We start from the raw sequence: 27,975 nt of genomic DNA on the forward strand, positions 1-27,975 counted from the left end.
ATGAGCTCACCCATGAGCTCGGATAAGAGGTTATGTGGGAATAGCTAAATCATCAACAGATGCCAAATATCGAGGATGCTGCCTTCATTCACTGAATCTAGTCATATGCCACGCCTGCGATATAGTACGCAATATGCTGGGTTCTCGCCATGAGCTTTTCAAGTTTTTCGACAACTCGCCGGCAGAATTCCTTTTAAATTGTGTTGTTAATGATGCACTCGCACCCGAAAATAGAAAGCGCAAACTAGAAGATTTTTGCAAAATTTGCTGGGTTGCACTATAGGATATGCAATAGTGTGGATCGATGGAGGTCTGTAGGCGTTTTAAGGCAGCGCAACCATGGCGGATGGTGGTGGCCCAGGTGGCGCAGTTGGCAGAGCGTCGCTCTGTAGTGCCTGTACCTCTCACCATGGGTTCCGGTTCGATTCCCGGTCCCTACGTGAGTAGAGTTAGTTGGCCACGCCTTTGTTCCGAGGGTTTTTCTCCGAGTTCTCCGGTTTTCATCCCTCCCCCAAAACCAACAATTTCGATATTAGCTGTGTTTCGTGGTCAGACATGAGTTGAATGGCGGCTGCCTTGACATGCCTTCAACTCGACTACGTCTGAATCTGCGCTCTCGTGATTCAGCTTCCCAGCTGCAATTAGAGTTATTAGCTACTCCAATGTATTTGTTTATTTAGTATTTTATTTTTATCTTCTTTTCTAAGTATTCCTCCAGATAGTAAGAGGAGCTGGTGTATGCTTTTAGTTTTCTGTAATTCGTTCGAGGGGTTCTTAGAAGGTCACTTTTCAAAAAACAAGAAATAAGTAACGCGATTTTCACAAACAGGGAAAATAAAAGTATTCTCGAAATTTCGTAGACGAATTTGTAATATGAAATATATACTCCTTAAAAAATCGCGACAGACGTCACCCCCACTTTCTAAATCCTAGATCCGCCACTGTTAATACAGATTGGAATAATACGTTTCCTATCCTAACTTTACTGTAAGGGAATGACCGACCGTTACAGCTTGCGTTGCAGCGCATTTAATCCAGACCCCCCCCCCCCCCCCCCCCCCTTAGACACTTAAGCAAAGGACGCCGGCACATCTTGGTAGTTCAAACCTTGGGCCTTCTGCAAGACGTTTTTTTCCCAATCGTAGAATTACCGGAACAATATAACTCGAAATTTCATAGTATTTAGAATAAGCAAACATTTCTTACTAGCTTATACTTCCTCTGCATATCGACTTATCGACATATCGACGAAAACGTTCGGGTTACCTGTGTTAGAAGGCCTGCTGCGACAGTTTGAACTTTGGAAGCGGCCGCCAAATACAAATAACTTTGCCCATAAATTTCACATATTTAGGTCGGGAATTGGACAAGAAACGTTTTAGATTTTAAGGTAAGAGTACTGATGATGATAACGTGTGTTTAATACAAGAATTCATTTCGTTTACATAGCGAAATTTATCCTTGAATGTTCGCTTAAAGATAGCGGAAATTCGCCTTCAGAAGTCCAACATATCTTATTAATACATATTACTAACTTCGCTTCTATCAATCCTCGAATTCTGTTGTGGCTTTTTCATCTCATACAGTCTCAATATTTTGTTTTGCAGGCATAAACCGCGAATAATCTCGCCGAGCCACTCCAGAATCTAGTAAAGATAAGCCCATATTTCACAAGAACATTGTACCATAAACAATTAAACGATGAAAACACAACAGCACTGAAATGTCCATGAAGAGATGAAAGTTTGTCAACTTTGCTGATCTTGTCAGGACTCTTTGGGAAAAGAGGATACTGGCATATAACTTCAATCTCTGGTGCGCATTTGTAGAAACAGAAATGCGAGTGTATTCCTAATTCTTCTTTGTTTTCGAAAAATAGCGTAGTTTTGTCCTGTCTATAGTCAACAATCACAGGGCAACCAAAGGCTGCTATACTCTATACCGTATATATTTATGGCTATCAAATCTTTAAAATTACAGGAGTGCATTAGATTTTAACCATTCGCTGGTGCTTCTTATTAGTTTTGGGCGTTTAATGTAGTTTTTAGTTAAAAATGGAAATGTAAGATTGAGCAAGAAGCAAACTTTGATATATGAGAAATGCAAAAACGGTGTGACCATAAAGTTGCTAGATACATTTAATAGTAAATAGTATTTGCGATTACCATTGATAAGAGAGCCTATTAAAATATGCCACTCATAAGAGTGCTGGTAAAAGAGGTAGGGTCACAAATGTAATGTGCCCACAAATTTATCATCCCACAACTGTAATAAGAAGTTGTCTACAAATGTACTAAACCCACAATTGTAATAACAAGTTGCACACAACTGTAATAACCTGGATCTCACTAATTGAGTACAATTGTCTGAACTCATATATAACTGACATTCATAAATTGCATTATCGTTATTATTGTTGAGTCCACGAGGGATTTGTTCAGTTCATTAAAAACCCATTCAGACAAGCACTCTTTCCATAGTTTTAATCGTAGTTTTAATCCCCCAACACGCCGATACAACAATTTTTTACATTTTCTTGTTCGGGTGGAAGAAGAGAAGAATGCAGCATTTTCATGAATCAGGCTATTTTTAGACGCGCGGATTAGCCAATAAGATGCGACCTTTTTGTTGACGTTTGACTGAACTCATATGCCCGCGCAGTGTCAAACAAAAAGCTATGTTCTCTCTCCGATACTTTGACTTTCGTATATTTTCTATTCTTGAATTTGAGGTTATAGATCCAACTCTAACGACTTTGAATTCTAATTTGCAGTATTTCTTTTTGTAAACAAATTCAAACCGACGGGTGATGAACACTTAAAATTAATTCTTCCTAAATGAAATTTGCGCGAGCAACAAGCGTAAACGTAACTGATTGACCCGTTCGTGCGCGCGCATCTAAAGATAGCCTGGTCCATAAAAAAACGCCGTGAAACTACTTATATAAAGATTATTCATTGCATAATAGCTCCATCCTCATAGAGATATGTCCTTGCCAAGTTACAGGTCTCACGCGGATAAATCTGGCTGAAATTGTTGGCCTGAAAATGTGCTGCACCTTTGTATTCCTATCCGTATTCCCTGTGAGTATTTTCCCGCCATCGTAGGAGGTAAAATCTGATTCATTCTCACTGTACTCCACTTTGTACTCGGTCACCCACTGGTCATAATCCTGCCGCCCTTGGGTGATAATTCCTGTAATTTTTGTGATTCCGCCAAACGCGATTTGGAGCCATTGGTTTTTGTCATTGACTCTCGAGGACCAGGCGCCGGTGCCCCTTGAGTCTGCCACAGTGTCGAGCCTCGATCGCTGGGGACGGTGTCTATTGTCCCACATGGTGGACGCGGAGATTACACCGTCAGGGATGACTTTGTTTTTCATTCCACATGCGAATAAACCTAAAAACGTATCAACAAAATTTAGCCAAAAATTGTCGTTTTGGAAAACCTGCACGATTCTTGTCATTTTTAGGGCTGCCGTACCGCAGGTGCTTCGCAAACTTTGTGAATTGTATTCAGAAGAGAAAAACAGTGACTTTGACCATCTTTAGTCAATGGAGAAAGCTTCTGAAAAGAAACTAAAATTCCTCGGTACCAGACGCCTAAAACGACAACGGTTTCTTCATATGTAAGCAAATATTTCGTATAGTAACACCACCGGAGTTGCAGTTTACGGGATTTTGAACCCTCGTGACGCCACGAGGCACAGAAAATCGACACATAAGTCACATCTTATTACACGATATAAAAAGGAGATAACGTAATTTTGTTTGTTTCATACTGTGCATAGGTTATTTGCCCCAGAAATCACGTGACTTTTTAGCGGAAATTTTAACAAGTCCTCTCATTGACAGCGCGTAGCCCCAGATCCAAGATGGCGGCCGATCGATTTGTTTGGCGATAAAACACCATCCACCGCCTGAAACGGCTAGAACACGTACCTATACATAGTTTATCTTCGCCCTTGGGTTCTTGTCCTTCTACAGTACACCTCTCAACACAAGTATTTCCAATTTTTGCGTGACGACATCGCCCACATTGTGAAGGGTCATCTTGGCTGGAACAGCCTTTACATTAAAAAGACGTTGTCAGAAACCGAAAAAAAAAACCTTTGTCAATATGCAAACGGCGAATAGCAAATGCCAAATGGCAGTTCTACGACCGAAAGCTGCTTCTGGGTTCTAATTATTCGTACAAATAAATGTGATAAATAAACTTCAACTATACCAAAGCAATTGATTGATGGTCTTTAATAGATTGTCGTATTATTTTTCCCACTTTTCTCTGAATACGGTAGAAATATAACGAGACACAAAGTACAGTTCGGTCTTATAACTTCCATTTGCTATTCGACATTTGCTCTGCCAACGTTGAGGTGTATATAACACAGGTCACTCTTCACTTCGAACGACTTGCAAAGTGCTGTAAACAACATATTTGGTCATCAGGAGCGTGGGGGATTATCCGGGTATTACAGGTTTTTAGGAGGGAAAACAATTGGCGTAATGTGTCATTTTGGGGGCAGCCTGTAGGGAAAAAAATCTATCATCTTAACAATCGACTCCTAACAACTGCTCAAGCTATCGAATATTTATCATTCCTTTTGATATTTTAAAAAATAAAATTAATGTAAATCGTAAGTCTGCAAATTGGCTCCCATCAAACAAACAGTACTAAATACTATATTTGGTTGTCAGGTGTGCGAGGGCGAGTCAGGGACCAACTATTTCATCTGTGTGACAGGGAAAGTAGAATTTCCTGCTCAAAGTATTTTATCTGGAATGTTTTTCTTTATTGCTTGCGCTCGAATTTTGATTTTATTTGTTTTTATTTTTATTTTTTTAGGGTGAGGGGATTCTGGGTGTTGTTAGTTTATATCCTTTGTATTTCTGGGATGTGTAATTTCGGGCTCAGTCGGACTCTCCGTTATGTCTATAGCTAAGTACCCCCCTCCCTTCCATTTAATTTTTGTGTTTTTAAGGGGAGGAGGGAGGAAGAGGAATTCTGGGTGTGTTAGAAACTTAACCCTATTCAGACCGGGGGGGGGGGGGGGGGGGGGGGCTTTTGAGGCCTCCAGCACCTTTGAGCTGTAATAATCTTTGAACTAGTAGGGCTAGAGCATTTCCTAAAATTTATCTGGGAGCAGTTTGGTGTAAACAACATTTTGATATGTGTAACCTGATAACCATAGCAACCAAGTTTCGATTTGTTCAACGTAAGTCCATGTCATATAAATATTTTATACCAAGTTTTGATGAAACATCTTTATTTTAGGGGGGAGGGCTGACGATATTTTTTGTCAAATTATAACCTTCTCGAATTAGTGCTTGTGGAAATAGAAAAAAAAACATTCATATCCACCTGAAATCATTAATACAACTTGAAACGAAGATTAAATATTGTCAAAAAGCTTCAGATCTTGCCATCGAGTTTTTATTGATTAAAATATATAACTTTCATTAATTTCAAGATGGCGGATCCAAGATTGCGGATCCAAGATGGCGGATGCTGATGTCACATAATAGGCTAATTTTTTTTAACTAACATCTAAATTTGGCAAAATCCTTTTTTTGTTACTTTATTTTAAATAAAAAGTAGAATTTTTTTGGGGGGGAAAGAGATTTAAACTATTACTTTAATTGAGAGTCCATTCGCAAATTTATGCTATATTAAAGGTACCATGCCAATCAATGACGTCACAGGTGTCATATATTGTTGTCATAGAAACAGTGTCACTAATAATATATGTCTACTGCAAGGATAATAAGGTTATCTGAAAAAGACATACAGAAATACATATCTAAAAAAACAAAAATATTGCCCGTTTCTGCTCACTTAAGGGACGTCATCGTGACGTCACAAAGACATTTTTTTTAAGAATATCAGTCGTTTTTGAATACGAACTGATTATGATAGCGTATTTGGATTTTGGATGTTCTATGCAGTTTCGAACGATAGGCATTTAAGATGCCCTTAAATGACGTCATAATGACGTCATATTGTGTTGCTATGGCAACACAATAACACCATTCTTTGCCAGATAATGATTCTTTAAAAATTTGTTCATAATAGCTCCAATGGTTCCAAAGTTACGGTTGGGGGGGGAGGGTGGGGAACAAGAGAGCCCCCCGCCCCCTGGTCAGAGGAAGCCCCAAAAATCCCAGTCTGAATGACATGACGGAAAAACCGCAATTTGAGATAAAGAAAGAAGACACAATTTCTTACAATGGCCATCGGTTCCTTGTATCCCTGGCTGATTTTTGAAACACAAATAACGTGAGGCCGAAATGCACATACCCAGATTTTTGCTTTTTAAGATATTTTTTTCCTTGATCATCCTTGCGCTATGTATGAGCTCAGGGACGAAAAGCTCAAATTTCAATGACACTTTACAAAAAGTCGCACCAATTTTAAAAAAGTCGCATTTGATATTTTGTTTGCTATTACTCAAAAAGTACTTAGAGAAATTTTCCGACTCATTAGATCTGAAATGAGCTTATTTGAAGCGTTAAGTCATGTTTTTACGTCATGTCAGTCTGAATAGGGTTAACAGTCTCCATTCTTGTTATTTCTGGTTCTGTTGTTGTGTAATTTTGGGTTCTGTCGGACTCTCCGTCATGTTTCTTGATAAGTCCCCCCTTCTTTCTGCGTGGTCGAGAGTCCCTGTTAATCTCTTAACTCTTACCCATTAAAGGATCGCAGAGTCTGTGGCATGGCTTGTTAACACAGTATGGGCTGTTTTCTTCGGGACTTAAAGTAACGCCTCTACATTTCGTCTGGATTGAGGCTCTCCCTTTAACCACGTGGACATTACTGACCTACAAATACCAAACATATGCTTCACACTTGTCTAAAGGGGAGGGACAAACAGGCCTGTAGCCAGGATTTTGTGCGGGAGGAAAGGAGGAAAGGAGGAGGGGGTGGGGGGGGGGGTGAGTTTATTTACCAATAAAGGGTACCATTTTCTCTTAGTTAGCTCGTTCTACCCCGAAGTGCTAGTAATTTATGCTTCACCCTTATCTAAAGGGAAGGACGGGGGCAATCTTCATGCAGGTTTGCATCCCTAGACAGTTGAGTACACAGGATTGTCAGGGAGGGGGGGGGGGGGGGTGCGCAGTCATAGGTATCATGTGAAAAACGAATAGCATTTGATGATTTCTTGATAGGAAATGACCCACTTTATGCCGCCAAAAGGTGTCCGCGCGCACCCGGCGACCCCCCTCCCCCCGTGTACGCGCCTGCTAGAAAAAACGACAGTTTTTCAAACAAGATTGACTGATATGAAATATAAGGAAATCCTTAGAAAAACAATGAACCCTCCCCTTGCCTGCAACCCTTGATTCGCCCCCCGCCTTTATGGAAACCCTAGATCCGCCCCTGTTTTTTATATAGACCATTTTCACGATGTTGCGCGCGCATTCAAAAATTCCACAGAGTGGCGGGCCACAGCTGATCCAAAATGGCGGAGTTTACAGACGAAGCTCTAGAAAAATCTGCCAGACTGCTTCTTTTACAGAGTTTTGGCGCTAGAGTCAAATTCCCCTTTGTCCGCATCATTTCGGATGGCCCGCCAGTCTGTGGCATTTTGGACGCGCGGAACATGGTGAAAACGGTCTATTTCCTTACTTGCAGAGACTTTTCGCCGTTTCCAAACGCATAGTACGAAGCATCAATTGGATTCTCTGTGTCCACAAGGGATAAATACACGTCTCCTTTGTGGTCACGTCCATGAGATTTCCCGTACTCAATAACAGTACTCCCCTCGCCCTCCTTTATACACACGAAGTACGGCTGGAACAGGAACGGGTCACCAAGTCCAAGGGCACTTTTGTGGGTAGTCCCAACTTTATGGAGGCCTTTCTGTATTAAGAATATCCAATTACCAAATTACTTTCAACTGCACACAACAAAATTCAAATTGAGTTCTGCACGCGTAGCAAGGGCTGACGCTTTAACGCATGCGGCGCGCCATCCATCCTATTTTTACCAAAAGAGGTATTTCTGTATATTGATGAGTCGCAATTTCTTAAACTTTTTGAATATATGAAAAGTATGTCCCTAATCCTAACTACGCACTTATTGTGCTAACATTACATTTATGTCACGATGTTTACATGTTTACAAGGCCATGATTTGGAGCTATTCTTTCAGAGAAGACATAAGGAAAGCAATAGCTGATATGTCACAATTTTTTCGGCTGTAGTTTATAGTACACTACCAATATTTAAAATAAATATATAATGCCTTGAATACCTTAAATTCATCTTCCAGACAAAATCTTTAAGGTTTTTAGGTCTTTACCTTAGATACATTGGATATAATAACATCTTTTAGTCAAATTTTAATAGTTACTCATGTTTTTGAGGGTAAAGTTTTTCCTACCTTAAAGATAGCAACATTTTCCTGGCCAATTCTTAGGTGGTACCACGTGTCCTTGTTGCTCGGGTTCAATGAGAACACGACGTAGATCGGTCCTGCACTGGCCGCTGCGAAATGTATACACTCGCCTTCCCGTGACCGCTTGACCATGTTCTCGTTAAGCCATTCCACATTACAAGGCCATAGGATCTGTCTCAGTTCGTCCCTTTCTACCATTTCACGTTTACCCGAGGGCCGTTCTTGCTTACCGCTTCTCGGCCATGTAACTAAAGCAACTGGTATGTCCTTCAGTTTTATGTTGTATGGTTTATTTTCCCCTTCAAAGTAGGCGTCGTTTAGCGTGAGGAAACCTGTTCCCTCGTTGTAAACCAATTCTACACCAAGTATCGTAATGATCTTCTTATTGTCTGAAGTCTTCTCAGGATAAGCGTTGTACAGAACGAATTTTCCGGTCTCGTCACTCGTGAACCATTTGTTATTCCTAAAGGATATGAAAAATGTTTCTTACAGATTATTGACTGGTCAAGCCTTACGAAAGTAAGTGTTTTTGGAATATAACTAGTTCTTTTTTTACCCGAATGTCTCAAGTCATTTTATTCGGTTCATAACCCAAACGCCTTTCGATCGCATATGCAATCAGCTTATTCACGACATGACGGAAAAACATGACGTGACGCGTCAAATAAGCCCATTTCACATCGAATAAAGGAGGAGAATTTCTCTGAGTACTTAGTAACTTATAGCAAAACAAAATATCAAGTGCGACTTTTTTTAAATCGATGCGAATTTTTGTAAAGTGTCATTGAAATTTGAGCTTTTCGTCCCTGAGCTGATACACAGGGCAATGATGATCAAGGAAAAATTATATTAAAAAACCAAATCTGGTTATGTGCACTTCGGTCTCACGTTATTTGTGTTTTGAAAATCAGTCCGTAATATAAGGAACCTATAGCCATTGTATGTAATTGTGTCTTCTCTCTATCTGGAATTGCGCGTTTTCCAGGTTTTTCCGTCATGTCCTTATTCACTGAATTACATCAAATTCGATTAGATTGATTACATAATTTGTTACCTGCAAGCTTGAAACCCCAAGCTAACCTTGACCCCCCTCCCTTCTATTATCGAATTAAAATATAGTTCGCTCCTTCCTGGTACCGCATTCATACTCCACCTGAATTTAATCCGCCTTTTCATGTCCTTTGCTATAGTTGCATGTTTCCCGTAAAGGGGCTTGCGCATGTCAAACTCCACCTCCGCGATGTTTGTTGTCTCCTTAAGTTGAACCCATGTCGGATGCGTTTTTACTTCAGTAGGTCCGCCAAGGCCGAGTTCACACGACGGGGAACCGGGGCCGATAACGATTTCGTTCGATAAATTAGGATTCTGGAATTTAACATAAAAATAAAATAGAAGCTTAATTGCTAATAAATGTCCGCTATCTTTAAAAACTACTTACTAGAAAGTCATATGTACTAACCCCAGTAATAACAAAGAAGTTTTTGATAGTCCAAATAAATATTTATGTTTAAAGACCCTCAAAATTCATAAGGGAGAGATATTTTGTTGCGGACTTCGTCTTAATTTGAAGCATACCTCACTCAAGTAGATTTCTACCGCTCGCTCTAGGCTCTTTCTTGTTTTTCTGATCTTTATTTCCAACGCTTTGCGACTTTTAAATTTGCATTTTTTATCTAGCTCCATACTTAGAGCAGCCCTGTCGCACCCTTTGCCTGAGTACTTCTCAGGGAACAATTCGCCCGCGCGAAAATTGACGAGTTCTGTGATGCTCCCCAAATGGAACTTGTATGCTTTGGGATATTTGGGGATGCTGGCTAACCATTCCTGCAGATCAGACATCAAGCAAATGACATTAGGTAAACCATGATGGTATCGAAAGGGTATGGCGATGGAAGGTGGTGGTGATGGTGATGGTGGTGGTGGTGGTGACGGTGATGGTGACGGTGATGTGATGGTGATGGTGATGGTGATGGTGATGGTGATGGTGATGGTGATGGTGATAGTGATGGTGATGGTGATGGTGATGGTGATGGTGATGGTGATGGTGATGGTGATGGTGATGGTGATGGTGATGGTGATGGTGATGGTGGCGGTGATTATGATGGTGGTGGTGATGGTGATGGTGGTGGTGATGGTGATGGTGATGGTGATGGTGATGGTGATGGTGATGGTGATGGTGATGGTGATGGTGATGGTGATGGTGATGGTGATGGTGATGGTGGTGGTGATGGTGATGGTGATGGTGATGGCAATGGTGATGGTGATGGTGATGGTGTTGATGATGGTGATGGTGGTGGTGTTGATGGTGATGGTGTTGGTGATGGTGATGGTGATGGTGATGGTGATGGTGTTGGTGATGGTGATGGTGATGGTGATGGTGATGGTGATGGTGATGGTGATGGTGATGGTGATGTTGATGGCGATGGCGATGGCGATGGTGATGATAGCGATGGTGATGGTGATGGTGATGATGATGATGATGGTGGTGGTGATGGTGGTGGTGATGGTGATGGTGATGGTGATGGCAATGGTGATGGTGATGGTGATGGTGATGGTGATGGTGATGGTGATGGTGATGGTGATGGTGATGGTGATGGTGATGGTGATGGTGATGGCAATGGTGATGGTGATGGTGATGGTGATGGTGATGGTGATGGTGTTGGTGATGGTGATGGTGATAGCAATGGTGATGGTGATGGTGACGGTGGTGGTGATGGTGATGGTGATGGTGATGGTGATGGTGATGGTGATGGTGATGGTGTTGGTGATGGTGATGGTGATGGTGATGGTGATGGTGATGGTGATGGTGATGGTGATGGTGATGGTGATGGTGATGGTGATGGTGATGGTGATGGTGATGGTGATGGTGATGGCGATGGAAGGTGGTGGTGATGGTGATGGTGATGGTGTTGGTGATGGTGATGGTGATGGCGATGGAAGGTGGTGGTGGTGATGGTGATGGTGATGGTGATGGTGATGGTGATGGTGTTGGTGATGGTGATGGTGATGGTGATGGTGATGGTGATGGTGATGGTGATGGTGATGGTGATGGTGATGGTGATGGTGATGGTGATGGTGATGGTGATGGTGATGGTGATGGTGATGGTGATGGTGATGGTGATGGTGATGGTGATGGTGATGGTGATGGTGATGGTGATGGTGATGGTGATGGTGATGGTGATGGTGATGGTGATGGTGGTGGTGATGGTGATGATGGTGATGGTGATGGTGATGGCGATGGAAGGTGGTGGTGATGGTGATGGTGATGGTGTTGGTGATGGTGATGGTGATGGTGATGGTGATGGTGATGGTGCTGGTGATGGTGATGGTGATGGTGATGGTGATGGTGATGGTGATGGTGATGGCGATGGAAGGTGGTGGTGATGGTGATGGTGATGATGATGATGATGGTGATGGTGATGGTGATGGCAATGGTGATGGTGATGGTGATGGTGATGGTGATGGTGTTGGTGGTGGTGATGGTGATGGTGATGGTGATGGTGATGGTGTTGGTGATGGTGATGGTGATGGTGATGGTGATGGTGATGGTGATGGTGATGGTGATGGTGTTGGTGATGGTGATGGTGGTGGTGTTGATGGTGATGGTGTTGGTGATGGTGATGGTGATGGTGATAGCAATGGTGGTGGTGATGGTGATGGTGATGGTGGTGATGGTGATGGTGATGGTGATGGTGATGGTGATGGTGATGGTGGCGGTGATTATGATGGTGGTGGTGATGGTGATGGTGGTGGTGATGGTGATGGTGATGGTGATGGTGATGGTGATGGTGATGGTGATGGTGATGGTGATGGTGATGGTGATGGTGATGGTGATGGTGATGGTGATGGTGGTGGTGATGGTGATGGTGATGGTGATGGCAATGGTGATGGTGATGGTGATGGTGTTGGTGATGGTGATGGTGGTGGTGTTGATGGTGATGGTGTTGGTGATGGTGATGGTGATGGTGATGGTGATGGTGATGGTGATGGTGATGGTGATGGTGATGGTGATGGTGATGGTGATGGTGATGGTGATGGTGATGTTGATGGCGATGGCGATGGCGATGGTGATGATAGCGATGGTGATGGTGATGGTGATGATGATGATGATGGTGGTGGTGATGGTGGTGGTGATGGTGATGGTGATGGTGATGGCAATGGTGATGGTGATGGTGATGGTGATGGTGATGGTGATGGTGATGGTGATGGTGATGGTGATGGTGATGGTGATGGTGATGGTGATGGTGATGGTGATGGTGTTGGTGGTGGTGATGGTGATGGTGATGGTGATGGTGATGGTGATGGTGATGGTGATGGTGATGGTGATGGTGATGGTGATGGTGATGGTGATGGTGATGGTGATGGTGATGGTGGTGGTGATGGTGATGATGGTGATGGTGATGGTGATGGCGATGGAAGGTGGTGGTGATGGTGATGGTGATGGTGTTGGTGATGGTGATGGTGATGGTGATGGTGATGGTGATGGTGATGGTGATGGTGATGGTGATGGTGATGGTGATGGTGATGGTGATGGTGGTGGTGATGGTGATGATGGTGATGGTGATGGTGATGGCGATGGAAGGTGGTGGTGATGGTGATGGTGATGATGATGATGATGGTGATGGTGATGGCAATGGTGATGGTGATGGTGATGGTGATGGTGATGGTGATGGTGATGGTGATGGTGATGGTGTTGGTGGTGGTGATGGTGATGGTGATGGTGATGGTGATGGTGTTGGTGATGGTGATGGTGATGGTGATGGTGATGGTGATGGTGTTGGTGATGGTGATGGTGGTGGTGTTGATGGTGATGGTGTTGGTGATGGTGATGGTGATGGTGATAGCAATGGTGGTGGTGATGGTGATGGTGATGGTGGTGATGGTGATGGTGATGGTGTTGGTGATGGTGATGGTGATGGTGGTGATGGTGTTGGTGGTGGTGATGGTGATGGTGATGGTGATGGTGATGGTGATGGTGTTGGTGATGGTGATGGTGATGGTGATGGTGATGGTGATGGTGATGGTGATGGTGATGGTGATGGTGATGGTGTTGGTGATGGTGATGGTGGTGGTGTTGATGGTGATGGTGTTGGTGATGGTGATGGTGTTGGTGATGGTGATGGTGATGGTGATGGTGTTGGTGATGGTGATGGTGGTGGTGATGGTGATGGTGATGGTGATGGTGGTGATGGTGATGGTGATGGTGTTGGTGATGGTGATGGTGATGGTGATAGCAATGGTGGTGGTGATGGTGATGGCAATGGTGATGGTGGTGGTGATGGTGGTGGTGATGGTGGTGGTGGTGGTGATGGTGATGGTGATGGTGATGGTGATGGTGATGGTGGTGGTGGTGGTGATGGTGATGGTGATGGTGATGGTGATGGTGTTGGTGATGGTGATGGTGATGGTGATGGTGATGGTGATGGTGATGGTGATGGTGTTGGTGATGGTGATGGTGATGGTGTTGGTGATGGTGATGGTGGTGGTGTTGATGGTGATGGTGTTGGTGATGGTGATGGTGTTGGTGATGGTGATGGTGTTGGTGGTGGTGATGGTGATGGTGATGGTGATGGTGTTGTTGATGGTGATGGTGATGGTGATGGTGATGGTGATGGTGATGGTGATGGTGATGGTGATGGTGATGGTGATGGTGATGGTGGTGGTGTTGATGGTGATGGTGTTGGTGATGGTGATGGTGATGGTGATGGTGATGGTGATGGTGATGGTGATGGTGATGGTGATGGTGATGGTGTTGGTGATGGTGATGGTGGTGGTGTTGATGGTGATGGTGTTGGTGTTGGTGATGGTGATGGTGATGGTGATGGTGATGGTGATGGTGATGGTGATGGTGATGGTGATGGTGATGGTGATGGTGATGGTGATGGTGATGGTGATGGTGATGGTGATGGTGATGGTGATGGTGATGGTGATGGTGGTGGTGTTGATGGTGATGGTGTTGGTGATGGTGATGGTGATGGTGATGGTGATGGTGATGGTGATGGTGATGGTGATGGTGTTGGTGATGGTGATGGTGGTGGTGTTGATGGTGATGGTGTTGGTGGTGTTGATGGTGTTGGTGATGGTGATGGTGATGGTGTTGGTGATGGTGATGGTGATGGTGATGGTGATGGTGATGGTGATGGTGATGGTGATGGTGATGGTGTTGGTGATGGTGATGGTGATGGCAATGGTGATGGTGATGGCAATGGTGGTGGTGATGGTGATGGTGATGGTAGTGGTGATGGTGATGGTGATGGTGATGGTGATGGTGATGGTGATGGTGATGGTGATGGTGATGGTGTTGGTGATGGTGATGGTGATAGCAATGGTGATGGTGATGGTGATGGTGATGGTGATGGTGATGGTGATGGTGATGGTGATGGTGATGGTGATGGTGATGGTGATGGTGATGGTGATGGTGATGGTGGTGGTGTTGATGGTGATGGTGTTGGTGATGGTGATGGTGATGGTGATGGTGATGGTGATGGTGATGGTGATGGTGATGGTGATGGTGATGGTGATGGTGATGGTGATGGTGATGGTGATGGTGATGGTGATGGTGATGGTGATGGTGGTGGTGATGGTGATGGTGATGGTGATGGTGATGGTGATGGTGATGGTGATGGTGATGGTGATGGTGGTGGTGTTGATGGTGATGGTGTTGGTGATGGTGATGGTGATGGTGATAGCAATGGTGGTGATGGTGATGGTGATGATGGCAATGGTGATGGTGATGGCAATGGTGATGGTGATGGTGATGGTGATGGTGGCGGTGATTATGATGGTGGTGGTGATGGTGATGGTGATGGTGGTGGTGATGGTGATGGTGATGGTGATGGTGATGGTGATGGTGATGGCAATGGTGATGGTGATGGCAATGGTGATGGTCATGGCAGTGGTGATGGCAGTGGTGATGATGGTGATGGTGATTGTGATGGTGATGGTGATGGTGATGGTGATGGTGATGGTGATGGTGATGGTGATGGTGATGGTGATGGTGTTGGTGATGGTGATGGTGATGGTGATGGTGATGGTGATGGTGATGGTGGTGGTGTTGATGGTGATGGTGATGGTGTTGGTGATGGTGATGGTGATGGTGATGGTGATGGTGATGGTGATGGTGATGGTGATGGTGATGGTGATGGTGATGGTGATGGTGATGGTGATGGTGATGGTGATGGTGATGGTGATGGTGATGGTGATGGTGATGGTGATGGTGATGGTGATGGTGACGGTGACGGTGTCGGTGACGGTTTCGGTGACGGTGACGGTGATGGTAAAGGTGATGGTGTTGGTGTTGGTGATTGTGACGGTGACTGATGGTGATGGTGATGGTGATGGTGATGGTGACAGTGACAGTGACGGTGGTGTTGGTGGTGACGGTGACGTGGACGGCGATGGCGATGGCGATGGCGATGGCGATGGCGCATCAGATCATCATAACATGAGTGCGAATGCACTAAGAAATTACGCTATTTTTTTTCCAAACTTGCGCGCAACAACAACAACAACAAAACTTTTCCAGCGCTTACTAAGAAACCAAAAAAGTTATATGTCAGAAAGGCCTTATTTTTTCTGTGCTTATTTTAGCATGAGCTCTCAACTCAAAATCGCCCATTAAGGTGGTTGCAATGATGGCGACGATCAAGCTGATAATGATGATGATGATTATAATGATTAGTGATGATAATCTTTATAGTAGGTGCTTATGGTGGAAGTGATAAAATATTGAAGATAGTAACACACCTTTAGCTCGTTCTTGAACAGAGGAGTGCCTTCATCGGCAATGACAGCAGCAATCTCGTGACTTCCTCCTTGAACAACAATCGAAGATGCGGAGTATTTATTCTCTGATTTTTCGGTTTTCCCTTCTTTAGATGAGTACTTAACACCACCGCTTGTAAACAAGCCTTTGTACTCCGCTTCCATGACAACGGACGCTTCCTCTTTTGATGCTATTGAGGTGCCTTGGAGGGTTTTCCTGAACTCGAGCTGCCCACCGAACTTTGCAGACTTGACATAGTGGGTCCCCCAGCGAAGGATGAAGTCCTCTGCAATGCGTTACAAGAAGAGGGTCAAAGAAAAGAGAATTATAGTTTAAACACTTCTTAACTAAATTTGAGAAGTTTGAAAATACAAAGGTCATCTCCAACCGTAATTTAATGTTTCATTTTTAAACTATGATGATTTGGGAAAAAGTATTATTACTGTATTATTTTCCAATATTTTGCGAAATCCCGCCGGTGATTTCCCAACCTCGTTCCCAGGGTCTTCTGGGTAATACGCAATATTGAAAACTACCCATAAGGCGCTGGGGACGAGGTTGGCGATTTCCAACAGCTCAATTGCCTACTGTCTTCCGTCATTCAAAATCCTTAAAGAGTTTTTATTGGCCAGCACTGAAATGGTTTCCAATCATGTCACTTCTCCGCAAGCACTGACCAATTAAAAAGTATCACAAATGCGATACCGTTAGTTCGGATGACAGAAGCCAGAAAAGTAACGGTTCGCCACTTGGAAATTGATGAAAATGAAAAGTTCGATGAAAATGAAAACAGCAGTAAGCAACCTCCAGGTTTTTCCACGAGAGTTCGCAACATATTAAAAATCGCAGTAAGCAGGCTCTTATAACAACTAAGTATCAAGAGGCCTAGTAAAAAAGATAACAACTATTGCAAACAATCGTTTTGCCTTTTTTAATAGTAACAGTTACTTACGAAAAGCCCTGGCTTCATTGGAATTCGAATATGATTCAGGTAAGTCTAAAAACTCTTTGAGAAAGGACTGGCTGAGGTCTGATGGCTTTACTTCGTCCTTGAAAATCTCATATCTGGAAAAAAAGCAATACATTATTTTGAAGACTATAGAATTTGAAAATCAAAACTAGCCATATCTATGGCAATAACGCTGATGATGATGCTGATGCTGAGATAACGACAACAAAGTTCCAAATGTGTTGGAACATGTCAACATAATGAAATGATAATGGTAATTAACAATGAGGGATGGCGTTGTTGCTGCTGGATTGGCATTGTATAATTAATAATAAAATCAGTGCAGGGCCGAAGCAGGGGGAGGGAAGGAAGGGGACAGTATTTCTTAAAGATATAAGGATATGACGAGTAGTGGCGTCACTTTAGTGCCCAGGAACATCTTTATGTGTTTGAATTGTGCGACCAAAAATTTCATGCCCTGCCACGGTCATGTTCTGATGATGGTTCTGATGATGGTGATGATGGTCACTGTGCGAAAAGCCGAGTGTTCGGGCCCGGGTTCGTCTGAATACGGACTGACATACTTAAAGTATTCAAGGATTTTTTGTAAATTTTTAAACCCGATTGTCGTCACGTCACTCTAGAGTATGAAACTTGAATCCGCCGCGTTTTTCCGAATTCCAATGCATACTCCCTTGAAAGACTTCAGATATTAAAATGGTAAAGATTGAACACAAGCAGTATTGCAGCAGCTTACTCGCACAGGCCCGTAGCTAGGGGGGGCTCGGGGGTTCGGACGAAACCCTCCCTCCCCACCCAGCTTGAAGATTCGCTCAGAACAAACAAAAATATATAACGTTAAGCTGGAGATATACCGTGCACATCAATATATTATTAAAATGACTATAAAAATCTTTTTATAATAATTTTTTTTATTATTATCGATATATGTTAAAAAGCACCATTTTAATAACATTTTCTATACAAGATTGATTTACCTAATGTAAAAAGGCGAGGAGAGGGGTATACCGGAAATTTGTTCCTCTGAAATGGAAAAAAAAAGGAACCACCCCAACCCTGGCTACGGGCGTGTCGCAACGTCCGAATTTCTTACGTATGCTTGCGTGCTCGGTTTGAAACCGTGACGTGATGGTGATGATGATGATGATGATGATGATGATGATGATGATGATAATGATGATGATGATGATGATGATGATGATGATGACGACGATGATGATGGTGATGGTGATATTTTTTTTTTACCTTGTAACATCGATGTCGAAGATAGACAGATACTGCTGTGTGTTGGAGCTCTCAGAGGTTCCCCAAGCTTTCTTGACTCCACCATAGAAAAATAAGAAAGACCCCGAGACTCCAGCTTCCTTCTGCAGGAAACTCTGATACTCGGATCGTGACGAGAACGTGTACATGTGGGCGGACGTGTCGTAGATGCCGTGGACGTTCATCGTGTCGGGAACCTGGTCATCGTCGTAGCTGGACAAGAAATTAAAGGAGATAAGAAGGAAAAGAGGTTATTTTGTCATGCTTTCCTAATGCTGTAATCATTTGGTCCCCAAATATGGGGGGGGGGGGCTTGCTACTGCTCTGGTAATAGTATATATAACAGCGCTGCACACAGAGCCGTAAAAGGCCACGTAAGATCGGGGGGCACAATACAGAAACATTAAGATAATACTAAGGGGCACAGCCACACCCCAACTGGTCATTTCCTTTTCTTTTTGAAGATATTATGGGGGGGGGGGGGAGTAGATGGCCCCATTGCCACACCCCTTGCCCTGGTACACCTCTCTTATTCCCCATTTCATCCGTGGACGTGGTATGAGCTGCTCTATTCCAGTAAAAGGATCCCTTTACTACTCTCATGGAAGAGAGGGCCTCTCCACCTTTCCCGTTTTCGACCAGTCATAATGGGCTTCGTTCGACGCAATAAAAATTAAACAAAATTGACCCAGAACAAGCTTGTGGAAAATTTTAAATAATGATTTTTTATAAAGTCTTAAAAGTTGCCCAGCTTCTAAAATTTTCTCATAATATCGTACTTACTATATTTTGGAAGTTTGCATACATATTTTAAAAAAAGCCAAATAAACAGGATTGGCTGAGGGGGGGTGCCCAGGTATCATATGGTAAAAGAATGGTATTTGAAGATTCCTTAATAAGAAATGACCCACTTTTTGGCCGCGAATAGGGGGGGGGGGGGGGGGGGGGGGGGGTTCGTGTACACTCCTGTACGCGCCTGTTAAATCTTGGATGTAGTTTATAAAAACCTTCTATAAACTCGTCCATCAGATTTGTGTATACACTTTTTTTATAAACCTTTTCTATAAGAACGTCCACCCTGAAATTTCAACAAATTTTAAGAACATGCTATGAACATGCCTAGGCGTTCTAAAATGCAGAATCAAATTGTGGTCATAGTAACAAACTTATTATTGCTATTGATCATTTGTGTAATTCTGGTCCTTATAGTTCATTGGGTATTATATTTTTTTATACACTTAAATTTAATAACAACGTTAAGAACATATTCAGCCTTAAAATGCCAAAAAATAAGAACGGTCTAGCCTCAAGTGAAAATTAGACGTTCTTATAAAAAAAATTTAGTTCAGAAAGTTTTAAAACTGTTTCAAATTTGGACACAGGAAGTTCTGTACTATACACAAAGTTGACACTAATATCTATTTCCTTTCGTGGTGGTGGTGGGGAGAATGGACTTACTAGGATTGTCCTGCACATAGCTCCTATCATGCTCATCTTTCTTGACTCAGGGCTGAACTCCCCACCCCCTCACGCCCCCCGCCCACCCCACCATCACCTTAGCCAAAATCTAGATCCCCTCCTGGGGCTTGTTTGTTGAAACACCCGAGAATTCTCAGGCACGAAAACGATTTATTTCTTAAATTTGAAAAGCTTGCTACAGTTGCTAATTCCTTTAAAATTTATGGTATCTAAACGTGTTGAAATATTGTCAAACATTGTATTTTACCACAAAGATTCATGTAAAGGATGATTCTCTTTATAGATTTATAGATTTTGATCTTTCCCGAACTTCTCGGGCCCGAAAAACACATGTCTTAAATATTAAGAAAGTTCTCGGGACCCCTCAGTCACCCGAGACTTTTCGGGTAACTTTTTGGCTTAATCAAAACTTCGAAAATAGCTCTTTTGAGCGTAATCATTTAGAATATGAACCAAGAGGAAGTTCAAACTGTTCTAAATCATGAAATCGGTTCTCAAAAAGGAAAACATGCGAAATTTTGGGCAAAAATGCAAAATAAAGTTTTCGGGCCCGAGAATTCTCGGGTGTTTCGAGAAACGGGCGCCTGGTGTGACTTACTAGGAATGTCCTCCACAACTCCTCTGTATGATGCTCATCTTCCTGGACTCAGGGCTGAACTCTCCTTTGCCGTCAAACCCAACACCAATAAACGCAGCTCCATCAATCATGTTCTGTTACAAAGCATTCGTATCTTTTAAAATGGTTAATCGTGCAATTTGATTGGCCTTCCCTTGCCCCTTGCTCACACCAGGACTCCCCTTATTACGGGGGCAGGCCTTGGTTAACATGGTTAAGTGTAACCTTATTTAACGCCCAAAAGCCCCTGCAAACTGGCTTTTGTGTCACGTGCCACTTGGGCTTGTGCTCGGACTTCCTAAATTCACCCCCCCCCCCCCCCCCCCCCCTTCCCCCGTAATTTTCAGTTCCCTGCGCTGGAATAGAAGGTTTGTTACTGGGAAACCTGTGGTAGCCCACCGTTTTTTTTTTTCGTCCAAGGCGTTTAAACATCTCAATGCAGAAGACTTGGAAGATTCCGAGTGCCCAATATGAGTACCCAGACACTAGAAATGACATTTTGGATCACAAGACCTAAGACAAGCATTATCGCCTTCCATGCCACGCAGGCTAAAAATGTCCTTGTGTGCCCGATCTCCGCGACGCCCTGGGTCCCTGAGGATGGTTCACCAGAATATTTACCTCTTCATGATGCCACATGGAGGGCGGTCAAAGCCATTCTTAAGATATAGCAATTTTCAAACACCCCCCTAACTCTGGAGAGTGTTTTTATATGCCAGAAAAGTTTTTGTCATACATGTCACAACACAGGTGCCCAAAAATATCGCAGAACCAAATTCAATCCCTCAGGTATCCCAGTCAACCCTGCGCACAGGGTCTTCTTTCTTAAAAAAAAAAAACACACACACACACCTGCTTTTTTTGTTTCAGACTGAAGAGAGTCTGACGTTAATTAAACTTTTTAATTAAATAAAGCTTTACTTCAAGTAGTTGGGCAGTTATCGTGGTTCTAGCATGCATCTCCTCTCATCCGAAAGAAAAAAACGTTTTCCTGTGAACGGGGTTCCTGTGGCAAATAGAGGAAAAAATAACGCAGGGGGGAGGGGCGGTACTAGTCTCCCGCCGTACTAAAATCACAAACACAGGTATCCCGAATCTGAATAAAGGCCATTACAAAGTAGAGTTGCCTGCGGAGAAGGCAAGCGTGGCTCCGCTATTCTATGGGGTTTTTATAAAGGGTTTCAAGACTAAGAAATGCTGCTATAGAGGAACGAAAAGTTCGCCTTTTGCCGCTTCTGAAAAAACCTTCCCACTGCTGTAGCTACTGCAGTTAAAGTGTTAAAATAGAAGTAGTGAGCGTTCACGAAAGGGAGATTTGCCGCCATTTTGGTTGGTCAGGCTTTAGCAATGCGTCTTACTCTGATTGGCTCACCTTCTTTCCTGAAAAAGGGCATTGCCTTTGGAAAAGCTCATTATATTATTTATAGTATCATAGTTGCATCATCCTAGTGATGGCGGGTTCCTGACACGATAACAGAACTGAAGGAGTGAAAAGCTTACCCGACATTGATTCGTAGTTTCTTTGGCGGTGTAACACGGATCCCCGGGTTGATAACCGCTACCAAAGCACCCATTCATGAGAGCGGGTCCAACAAAGCCGTTGGCGTATGAGTATGGGGGCGGGTCTATCTTTTCTGACGCTTTGCCCTCCGCTTTATTTCCATCATCGTCACTCGACAGACCAATCCCATAATGCAATCCGGGTGGTGCAAACATGTCATCGTTTTTCCATCCAACGTCGGGTCTGATGTCCAAGGAAATCTGTGGTTTATATCAGCACGAATTAGAACAAGGAAACACTAGAAAGTTCAGGAATTGTGAATTGTGGTATTTTGACTCATTGGAATCTTCGCGCATCAAGAAATTACATTATCCATTCACGTTAAGACATTTAATAAGATTTGGCTGACAGAAAGAGGAGTTACAAAGGAGGCGAATTAATAATTTATTATTCTATAACTTACACTATATATGCGATGCCGGATGAAAACCAATAACTCAGCTACCCAATGCATATAACTAAAAATCAACTTCATGTAATATAATACCATCTAATGTACTTTACTTTATTGATTGATTGACTTTCAATATCATGCAAAATTTTGTTATACTCCCACCGCTTTAAGAAATGACAACGCTTTTGCTATCTTTTATAGTTTTCTTAACCCAATTTACGCGGTCTGCTTGTTTCCTGGGGAAGATTATCTGAGGTGTGACGTAACAGGGAACTTGAAGCTTATATATCTTGAGCTTCCTGTGGGTTAGGGGTTAAGGTGGCTAGTAGGAGCAGGGAGCCTACCTTTTGCTACAGAAAGTGCACAGAGAGCCCAAAAGCGTAGGAGGTTCTAACTTTTGCTACAGGAAGTGCACAGGAAGCCCAAAAGCGTAGGAGGTTCTAACTTTTGTTTTAGGAGGTGCACAGGAAGCCCAAAAGCGTAGGAGGTTCTAACTTTTGTTTTAGGAGGTGCACAGGAAGCCCAAAAGCGTAGGAGGTTCTAACTTTTGTTTTAGGAGGTGCACAGGAAGCCCAAAAGCGTAGGAGGTTCTACCTTTTGCTACAGAAAGTGCACAGGAAGCCCAAAAGCGTAGGAGGTTCTAACTTTTGTTTTAGGAAGTGCACAGGAAGCCCAAAAGCGTAGGAGGTTCTACCTTTTATTTTAGGAAGTGCACAAGTAGCCCAAAAGCGTAGGAGGTTCTACCTTTTGTTTTCGGAAGTGCACAGGAGGCCCTAAAGCGTAGGAGGTTCTACCTTTTTTTTAGGAAGTGAACAGGAAGCCCAAAAGCGTAGGAGGTTATACCTTTTGTTTTAGGAAGTACACAAGGAGCCCAAAAGCGTAGGAGGTTCTAACTTTTGTTTTAGGAGGTGCACAGGAAGCCCAAAAGCGTAGGAGGTTCTACCTTTTGCTACAGAAAGTGCACAGGAAGCCCAAAAGCGTAGGAGGTTCTAACTTTTGTTTTAGGAAGTGCACAGGAAGCCCAAAAGCGTAGGAGGTTCTACCTTTTATTTTAGGAAGTGCACAAGTAGCCCAAAAGCGTAGGAGGTTCTACCTTTTGTTTTCGGAAGTGCACAGGAGGCCCTAAAGCGTAGGAGGTTCTACCTTTTGTTTTAGGAAGTGTAGCACAAGGAGCCTAAAAGCGTAGGAGGTTTTACCTTTTGATTTAGGAAGTGCACAGGGAGCCCAAAAGCGTAGGAGGTTCAACCTTTTGATTTAGGAAGTACACAAGGAGCCCAAAACCATAGCAGGTTCAACCTTTTGATTTAGGAAGTGCACAGGGAGCCCAATAGCGTAAAAGGTTCTACCTTTTGATTTAGGAAGTGCACAGGGAGCCCAAAAGCGTAGGAGGTTCTTCCTTTTGTTTTAAGAAGTGCACAGGGAGCCCAAAAGCGTAGGAAGTTCAACCTTTTGTTTTAGGAAGTGCACAGGGAGCCCAAAAGCGTAGGAGGTTCTACCTTTTGTTTTAGGAAGTACATAGGGAGCCCAAAAGCGTAGGAGGTTCAACGTTTTGTTTTAGGAAGTGCACAGGGAGCCCAAAAGCGTAGGAGGTTTTACCTTTTGATTTAGGAAGTGCACAGGGAGCCCAAAAGCTTAGGAGGTTCTACCTTTTGATTTAGGAAGTGCACAGGGAGCCCAAAAGCGTAGGAGGTTCTACCTTTTGATTTAAGAAGTGCACAGGGAGCCCAAAAGCGTTGGAGGTTCAACCTTTTGTTTTAGGAAGTACACAGGGAGCCCAAAAGCGTAGGAGGTTCTACCTTTAGTTTTAGGAAGTGCACAGGAAGCCCAAAAGCGTAGGAGGTTCTACCTTTTAATTTAGGAAGTACACAAGTAGCCCAAAAGCGTAGGAGGTTCTACCTTTTGTTTTCGGAAGTGCACAGGAGGCCCTAAAGCGTAGGAGGTTCTGCCTTTTTTTTTTGGAAGTGCACAGGAAGCCCAAAAGCGTAGGAGGTTATACCTTTTGTTTTAGGAAGTACACAAGGAGTCCAAAACCATAGCAGGTTCTACCTTTTGTTTTAGGAAGTGTAGCACAAGGAGCCTAAAAGCGTAGGAGGTTTTACCTTTTGATTTAGGAAGTGCACAGGGAGCCCAAAAGCGTAGGAGGTTCAACCTTTTGATTTAGGAAGTACACAAGGAGCCCAAAACCATAGCAGGTTCAACCTTTTGATCTAGGAAGTGCACACGGAGCCCAAAAGCGTAGGAGGTTCTACCTTTTGATTTAGGAAGTGCACAGGGAGCCCAAAAGCGTAGGAGGTTCTTCCTTTTGTTTTAGGAAAGTGCACAGGGAGCCCAAAAGCGTAGGAGGTTCAACCTTTTGTTTTAGGAAGTGCACAGGGAGCCCAAAAGCGTAGGAGGTTCTACCTTTAGTTTTAGGAAGTGCACAGGGAGCCCAAAAGCGTAGGAGATTCTACCTTTTGTTTTAGGAAGTGCACAGGGAGCCCAAAAGCGTAGGAGGTTCTACCTTTAGTTTTAGGAAGTGCATAGGGAGCCCAATAGCGTAGAAGGCTATACCTTTTGTTTCTGATAGCGCACAGGGAGCCCAAGGCGTAGAAGGCTATACCTTTTGTTTCTGATAGTGCACAGGGAGCCTAAGGCGTAGAAGGCTATCTTTTGTTTTTGATTGTGCACAGGGAGCCCAAGGCGTAGGAAGCTATACCTTTTGTTTCAGGAAGTCCTCAGCCCTTTTTTGCTGTTCATCAACTCTTTCAAGACCCTTGTCGATAATTTTATTGGTTTGCTCAGTCGCTATTTCAGCTGCTCCCGCTACTATTTGTGGATCTGCCCGCCTGGTTCCAACATCATCATGTGGCAGGAAGTATTTTTTACGGGAGGAGCGAGTGGCGGCTTTGTCTAGAACAAAAGCATTATATTTTATACCGACGCGTATATTAGCCTTTGATTTGGATCAGACTTTGTAAGTCAAAACAGGATCCTTGACGATTTTGTACTTTTTATGTCGCAGTAGGCGTTTAGAGAACGCCTACTGCGACATTAAAGAAGGCCAATCACGCCGCAATCACTCGCCGGCGAGTCACACATCCATTTCCACCGGCTAATTTAAGCAAGCAACCAAGATATTTTCAATCATATACAGCTATTTCAATAAACGTTGTCAAAGAGCGCCAATACCGCGAGGTAGTATGGGTAATATATGTTGTTTCAAGCTCTGCCATCCTTTACCGCCGACACGAACTTCGTTCAACGCTATCTGAATGGCAGTACAGTCTGATAAGTTTCTAAATATATATCTGCGCGTCCTTAAACAAGAAAACAAGAGCAGGTTTTGCACCTATCCCGTAGAGGTGTCAAACGGAGACTCCATAGTTACACTAAAAGAAAACCTGTTGGCAAAGTGCCTGAACGAAATAGCAACGACGACGGCGACCGACTGCAGGGAAAACCCAAAAAACCTTTCATAATTTGCGCTCAATTTTAAACTAGTTTAGATAAAATTCACTCGTTTATGTATTCCCCCCCAAAAAACTATAATAAAACCTAGAATCTTATTTCTAGCATAGCGAACAAGGATAGTCTAGTTTTCAGTGCACACGTTCCCGTCCTCGCTACACCATGAAACTTGGAATTTTCACGTTGTTTTGAAGAAAAACGGCGTCGTCTTTCGCGTTGCCGTTGTCGTCCCTATTTTTGCAGATACCTTTTACAATAGTACGCGGCACATAGAAAGAAATGCTGCAGTGTGTTCGATAGATAATGCAAAAAACTGTACCATCCAGATAACTCGCCAGCGAAGGTCTTCACTATAAGACTGCGGCATATTTACTGAAAACCTGTTACAGCATATATTACCCATACCACCTCGCGGTATGGGACAACGTTTATTGAGCTGTATCCTTCAATAACATATCAGACTTCATTCGTACACTGTTATTTTGAAGGTTCCTTGCGAATAAATCCCTGTTTTTTTAATGATAAACAATAACAAAGGAGTGGGTGATTGACATTCTTTAACTTTAAGTGTTTAGCACTTTCAGGTTGGTGTTCTTTTAACGTTTCAAGGTTTTACTGACCAAAATCACCTTAAAGAAAGCCAATTTCGCCTCCATTTTACGCTCACCTGGTAACACAAAACATCCATTTCCATCGGCTAGCAAGTAACTGAGATGCTTTCAATGAAATATCGTTACTAATAAGGTATTGGAACTTTAATAATTGTTAGTTATTTTAAAGTTATCCTGCAAATAAAACGATGGATTCTCAGTTGTAAACAATAACAAAGGAATAGTCGACATTCTTTGTAGATTTCAAGAAATAAAAAGTCGATGCTGATAAATCGTTTGCTTCCCAAACAATATCTTTTTTTCTTGAATAAAGAAAAAGGACATAAAAGAAAAGGTCCAAACTAGAAAGTGGGGGGGCGTAAGGGGATGCGAAAAAAGCAAAACCGCACAGAAAAACACACAGAAACCGCACAGAAAACGCCAAACTCCGCAATACTGTCAAAATAAGTCTCAATAACCGTAAACCGCGCAGTCTAAGGAAACCGTAATACCACGGAATAAAAACCGAAAAGCCGCGCCAGATTTAAGGCAAAACCGCATCACCGCAAAACCTTACACCCCCCTCTAGAGAGTAAGAGCTTTCTAGGCGTGTCTTGATTACTTACGGGCATTGACAATACAAGAGTGTTCCAAGATATAATATTCCAAAGGCCATTACTTTAGGCGAATTAATTGGGTTAACTAAATCTCAATAAAAGAAGCGGCTTTATACTATTTTAAATATCATACCATACACTTTATCCTGAATTATCAAAGATTCTTTGGGATAAGTATACAGATCAAAATCGCTTTAAAAGCTAGATTCAAATATATGTTATGTCTATCAAGTTTTTAAACAATCTAACAAATACTTCATGAAAATAATATCACGTAAAACAAAGAAACATGTTTCATACTCACCCGCTAAAAGAAAGAAAATACAAACCACCAGAAGAGCTTGCATTTTGCTGCTAGCCGAAGAATTAAGTTGTTAAATTCTGTGTTCAACTATGTTTTCTCCTCTTAGCTCTCAAGTAGAACAATGACACGAGGAAAATGAACACTTTACTTTTGTGGTAAAATACACCCGCAAAACTGAAAAATTAATGTGACAAGTAAATTTATTGTGACAATATTGTTTGATTTAAGGTGGCGAACAAAAATTATTCATTAGATGCTGGAAGATAAAAATTCAAAAAAGAAATTTATATTAGCTATTCAAATAAAAGTAATAATGAGCTACGAATTTCTAGGGTTTTAAAGCTTCCCAAATTCCATCTTTCCGGGGAGCTTTTTCCTGAAGAGCACTTCCTATTATATTCGTTTTACCAAATACCAGGTCATAACCAAACTAAAAGCAGTTTATTTGCAAAGATCGGTTTATAGTCATTATTTAATCTTATTAGATTTTATGTTAGGTATTAAATTTTGCGCCGTAACACGCTAACACAAAATCTAATAAGATTAAATAATGACTATAAACCGATCTTTGC

General features: G+C 42.8%; 1 protein-coding gene and 1 long non-coding RNA gene across 2 annotated transcripts; one reads left to right on the top strand and one right to left on the bottom strand.

Annotated features, from left to right (window-relative positions):
* Positions 1–1,093: 1,093 nt before the first annotated feature.
* On the top strand, positions 1,094–2,465 carry LOC116606621. Its single transcript, XR_004291968.2, has 2 exons — positions 1,094–1,390; positions 1,608–2,465. It is a non-coding gene; the product is annotated as an uncharacterized LOC116606621 (long non-coding RNA).
* A 2-nt stretch (positions 2,466–2,467) lies between these two features.
* Positions 2,468–27,559, bottom strand: LOC5500372. Its single transcript, XM_048722035.1, has 14 exons — positions 27,404–27,559; positions 25,141–25,334; positions 21,991–22,251; positions 20,473–20,585; positions 18,378–18,608; positions 17,115–17,227; positions 16,144–16,448; positions 9,973–10,221; positions 9,551–9,762; positions 8,383–8,860; positions 7,627–7,860; positions 6,686–6,818; positions 3,942–4,067; positions 2,468–3,399 (listed from the first exon to the last, which is right to left on the bottom strand). Exons 1-14 carry the CDS (start codon positions 27,444–27,446, stop codon positions 2,951–2,953), a joined length of 3,141 nt encoding a protein of 1,046 aa, XP_048577992.1. The 5' UTR covers positions 27,447–27,559; the 3' UTR covers positions 2,468–2,950.
* Positions 27,560–27,975: the final 416 nt, after the last annotated feature.

The sequence above is a fragment of the Nematostella vectensis genome, chromosome 14 (genome assembly GCF_932526225.1).
Source record: "Nematostella vectensis chromosome 14, jaNemVect1.1, whole genome shotgun sequence".
Taxonomy (NCBI): Eukaryota; Metazoa; Cnidaria; class Anthozoa; order Actiniaria; family Edwardsiidae; genus Nematostella; species Nematostella vectensis.

Coding starts and splice junctions, on each gene's coding strand:
- LOC5500372 (XM_048722035.1), bottom strand. CDS start 27,446: ATGCAAGCTCTTCTGGTGGTTTGTATTTTCTTTCTTTTAGCGG. Junction 8,861..9,550: donor AAAAGGCGGATTAAATTCAG/GTGGAGTATGAA, acceptor CATATCCTTTAG/GAATAACAAATGGTTCACGA. Junction 4,068..6,685: donor ACTCTGCGATCCTTTAATGG/GTAAGAGTTAAG, acceptor TTTAATGTAAAG/GCTGTTCCAGCCAAGATGAC.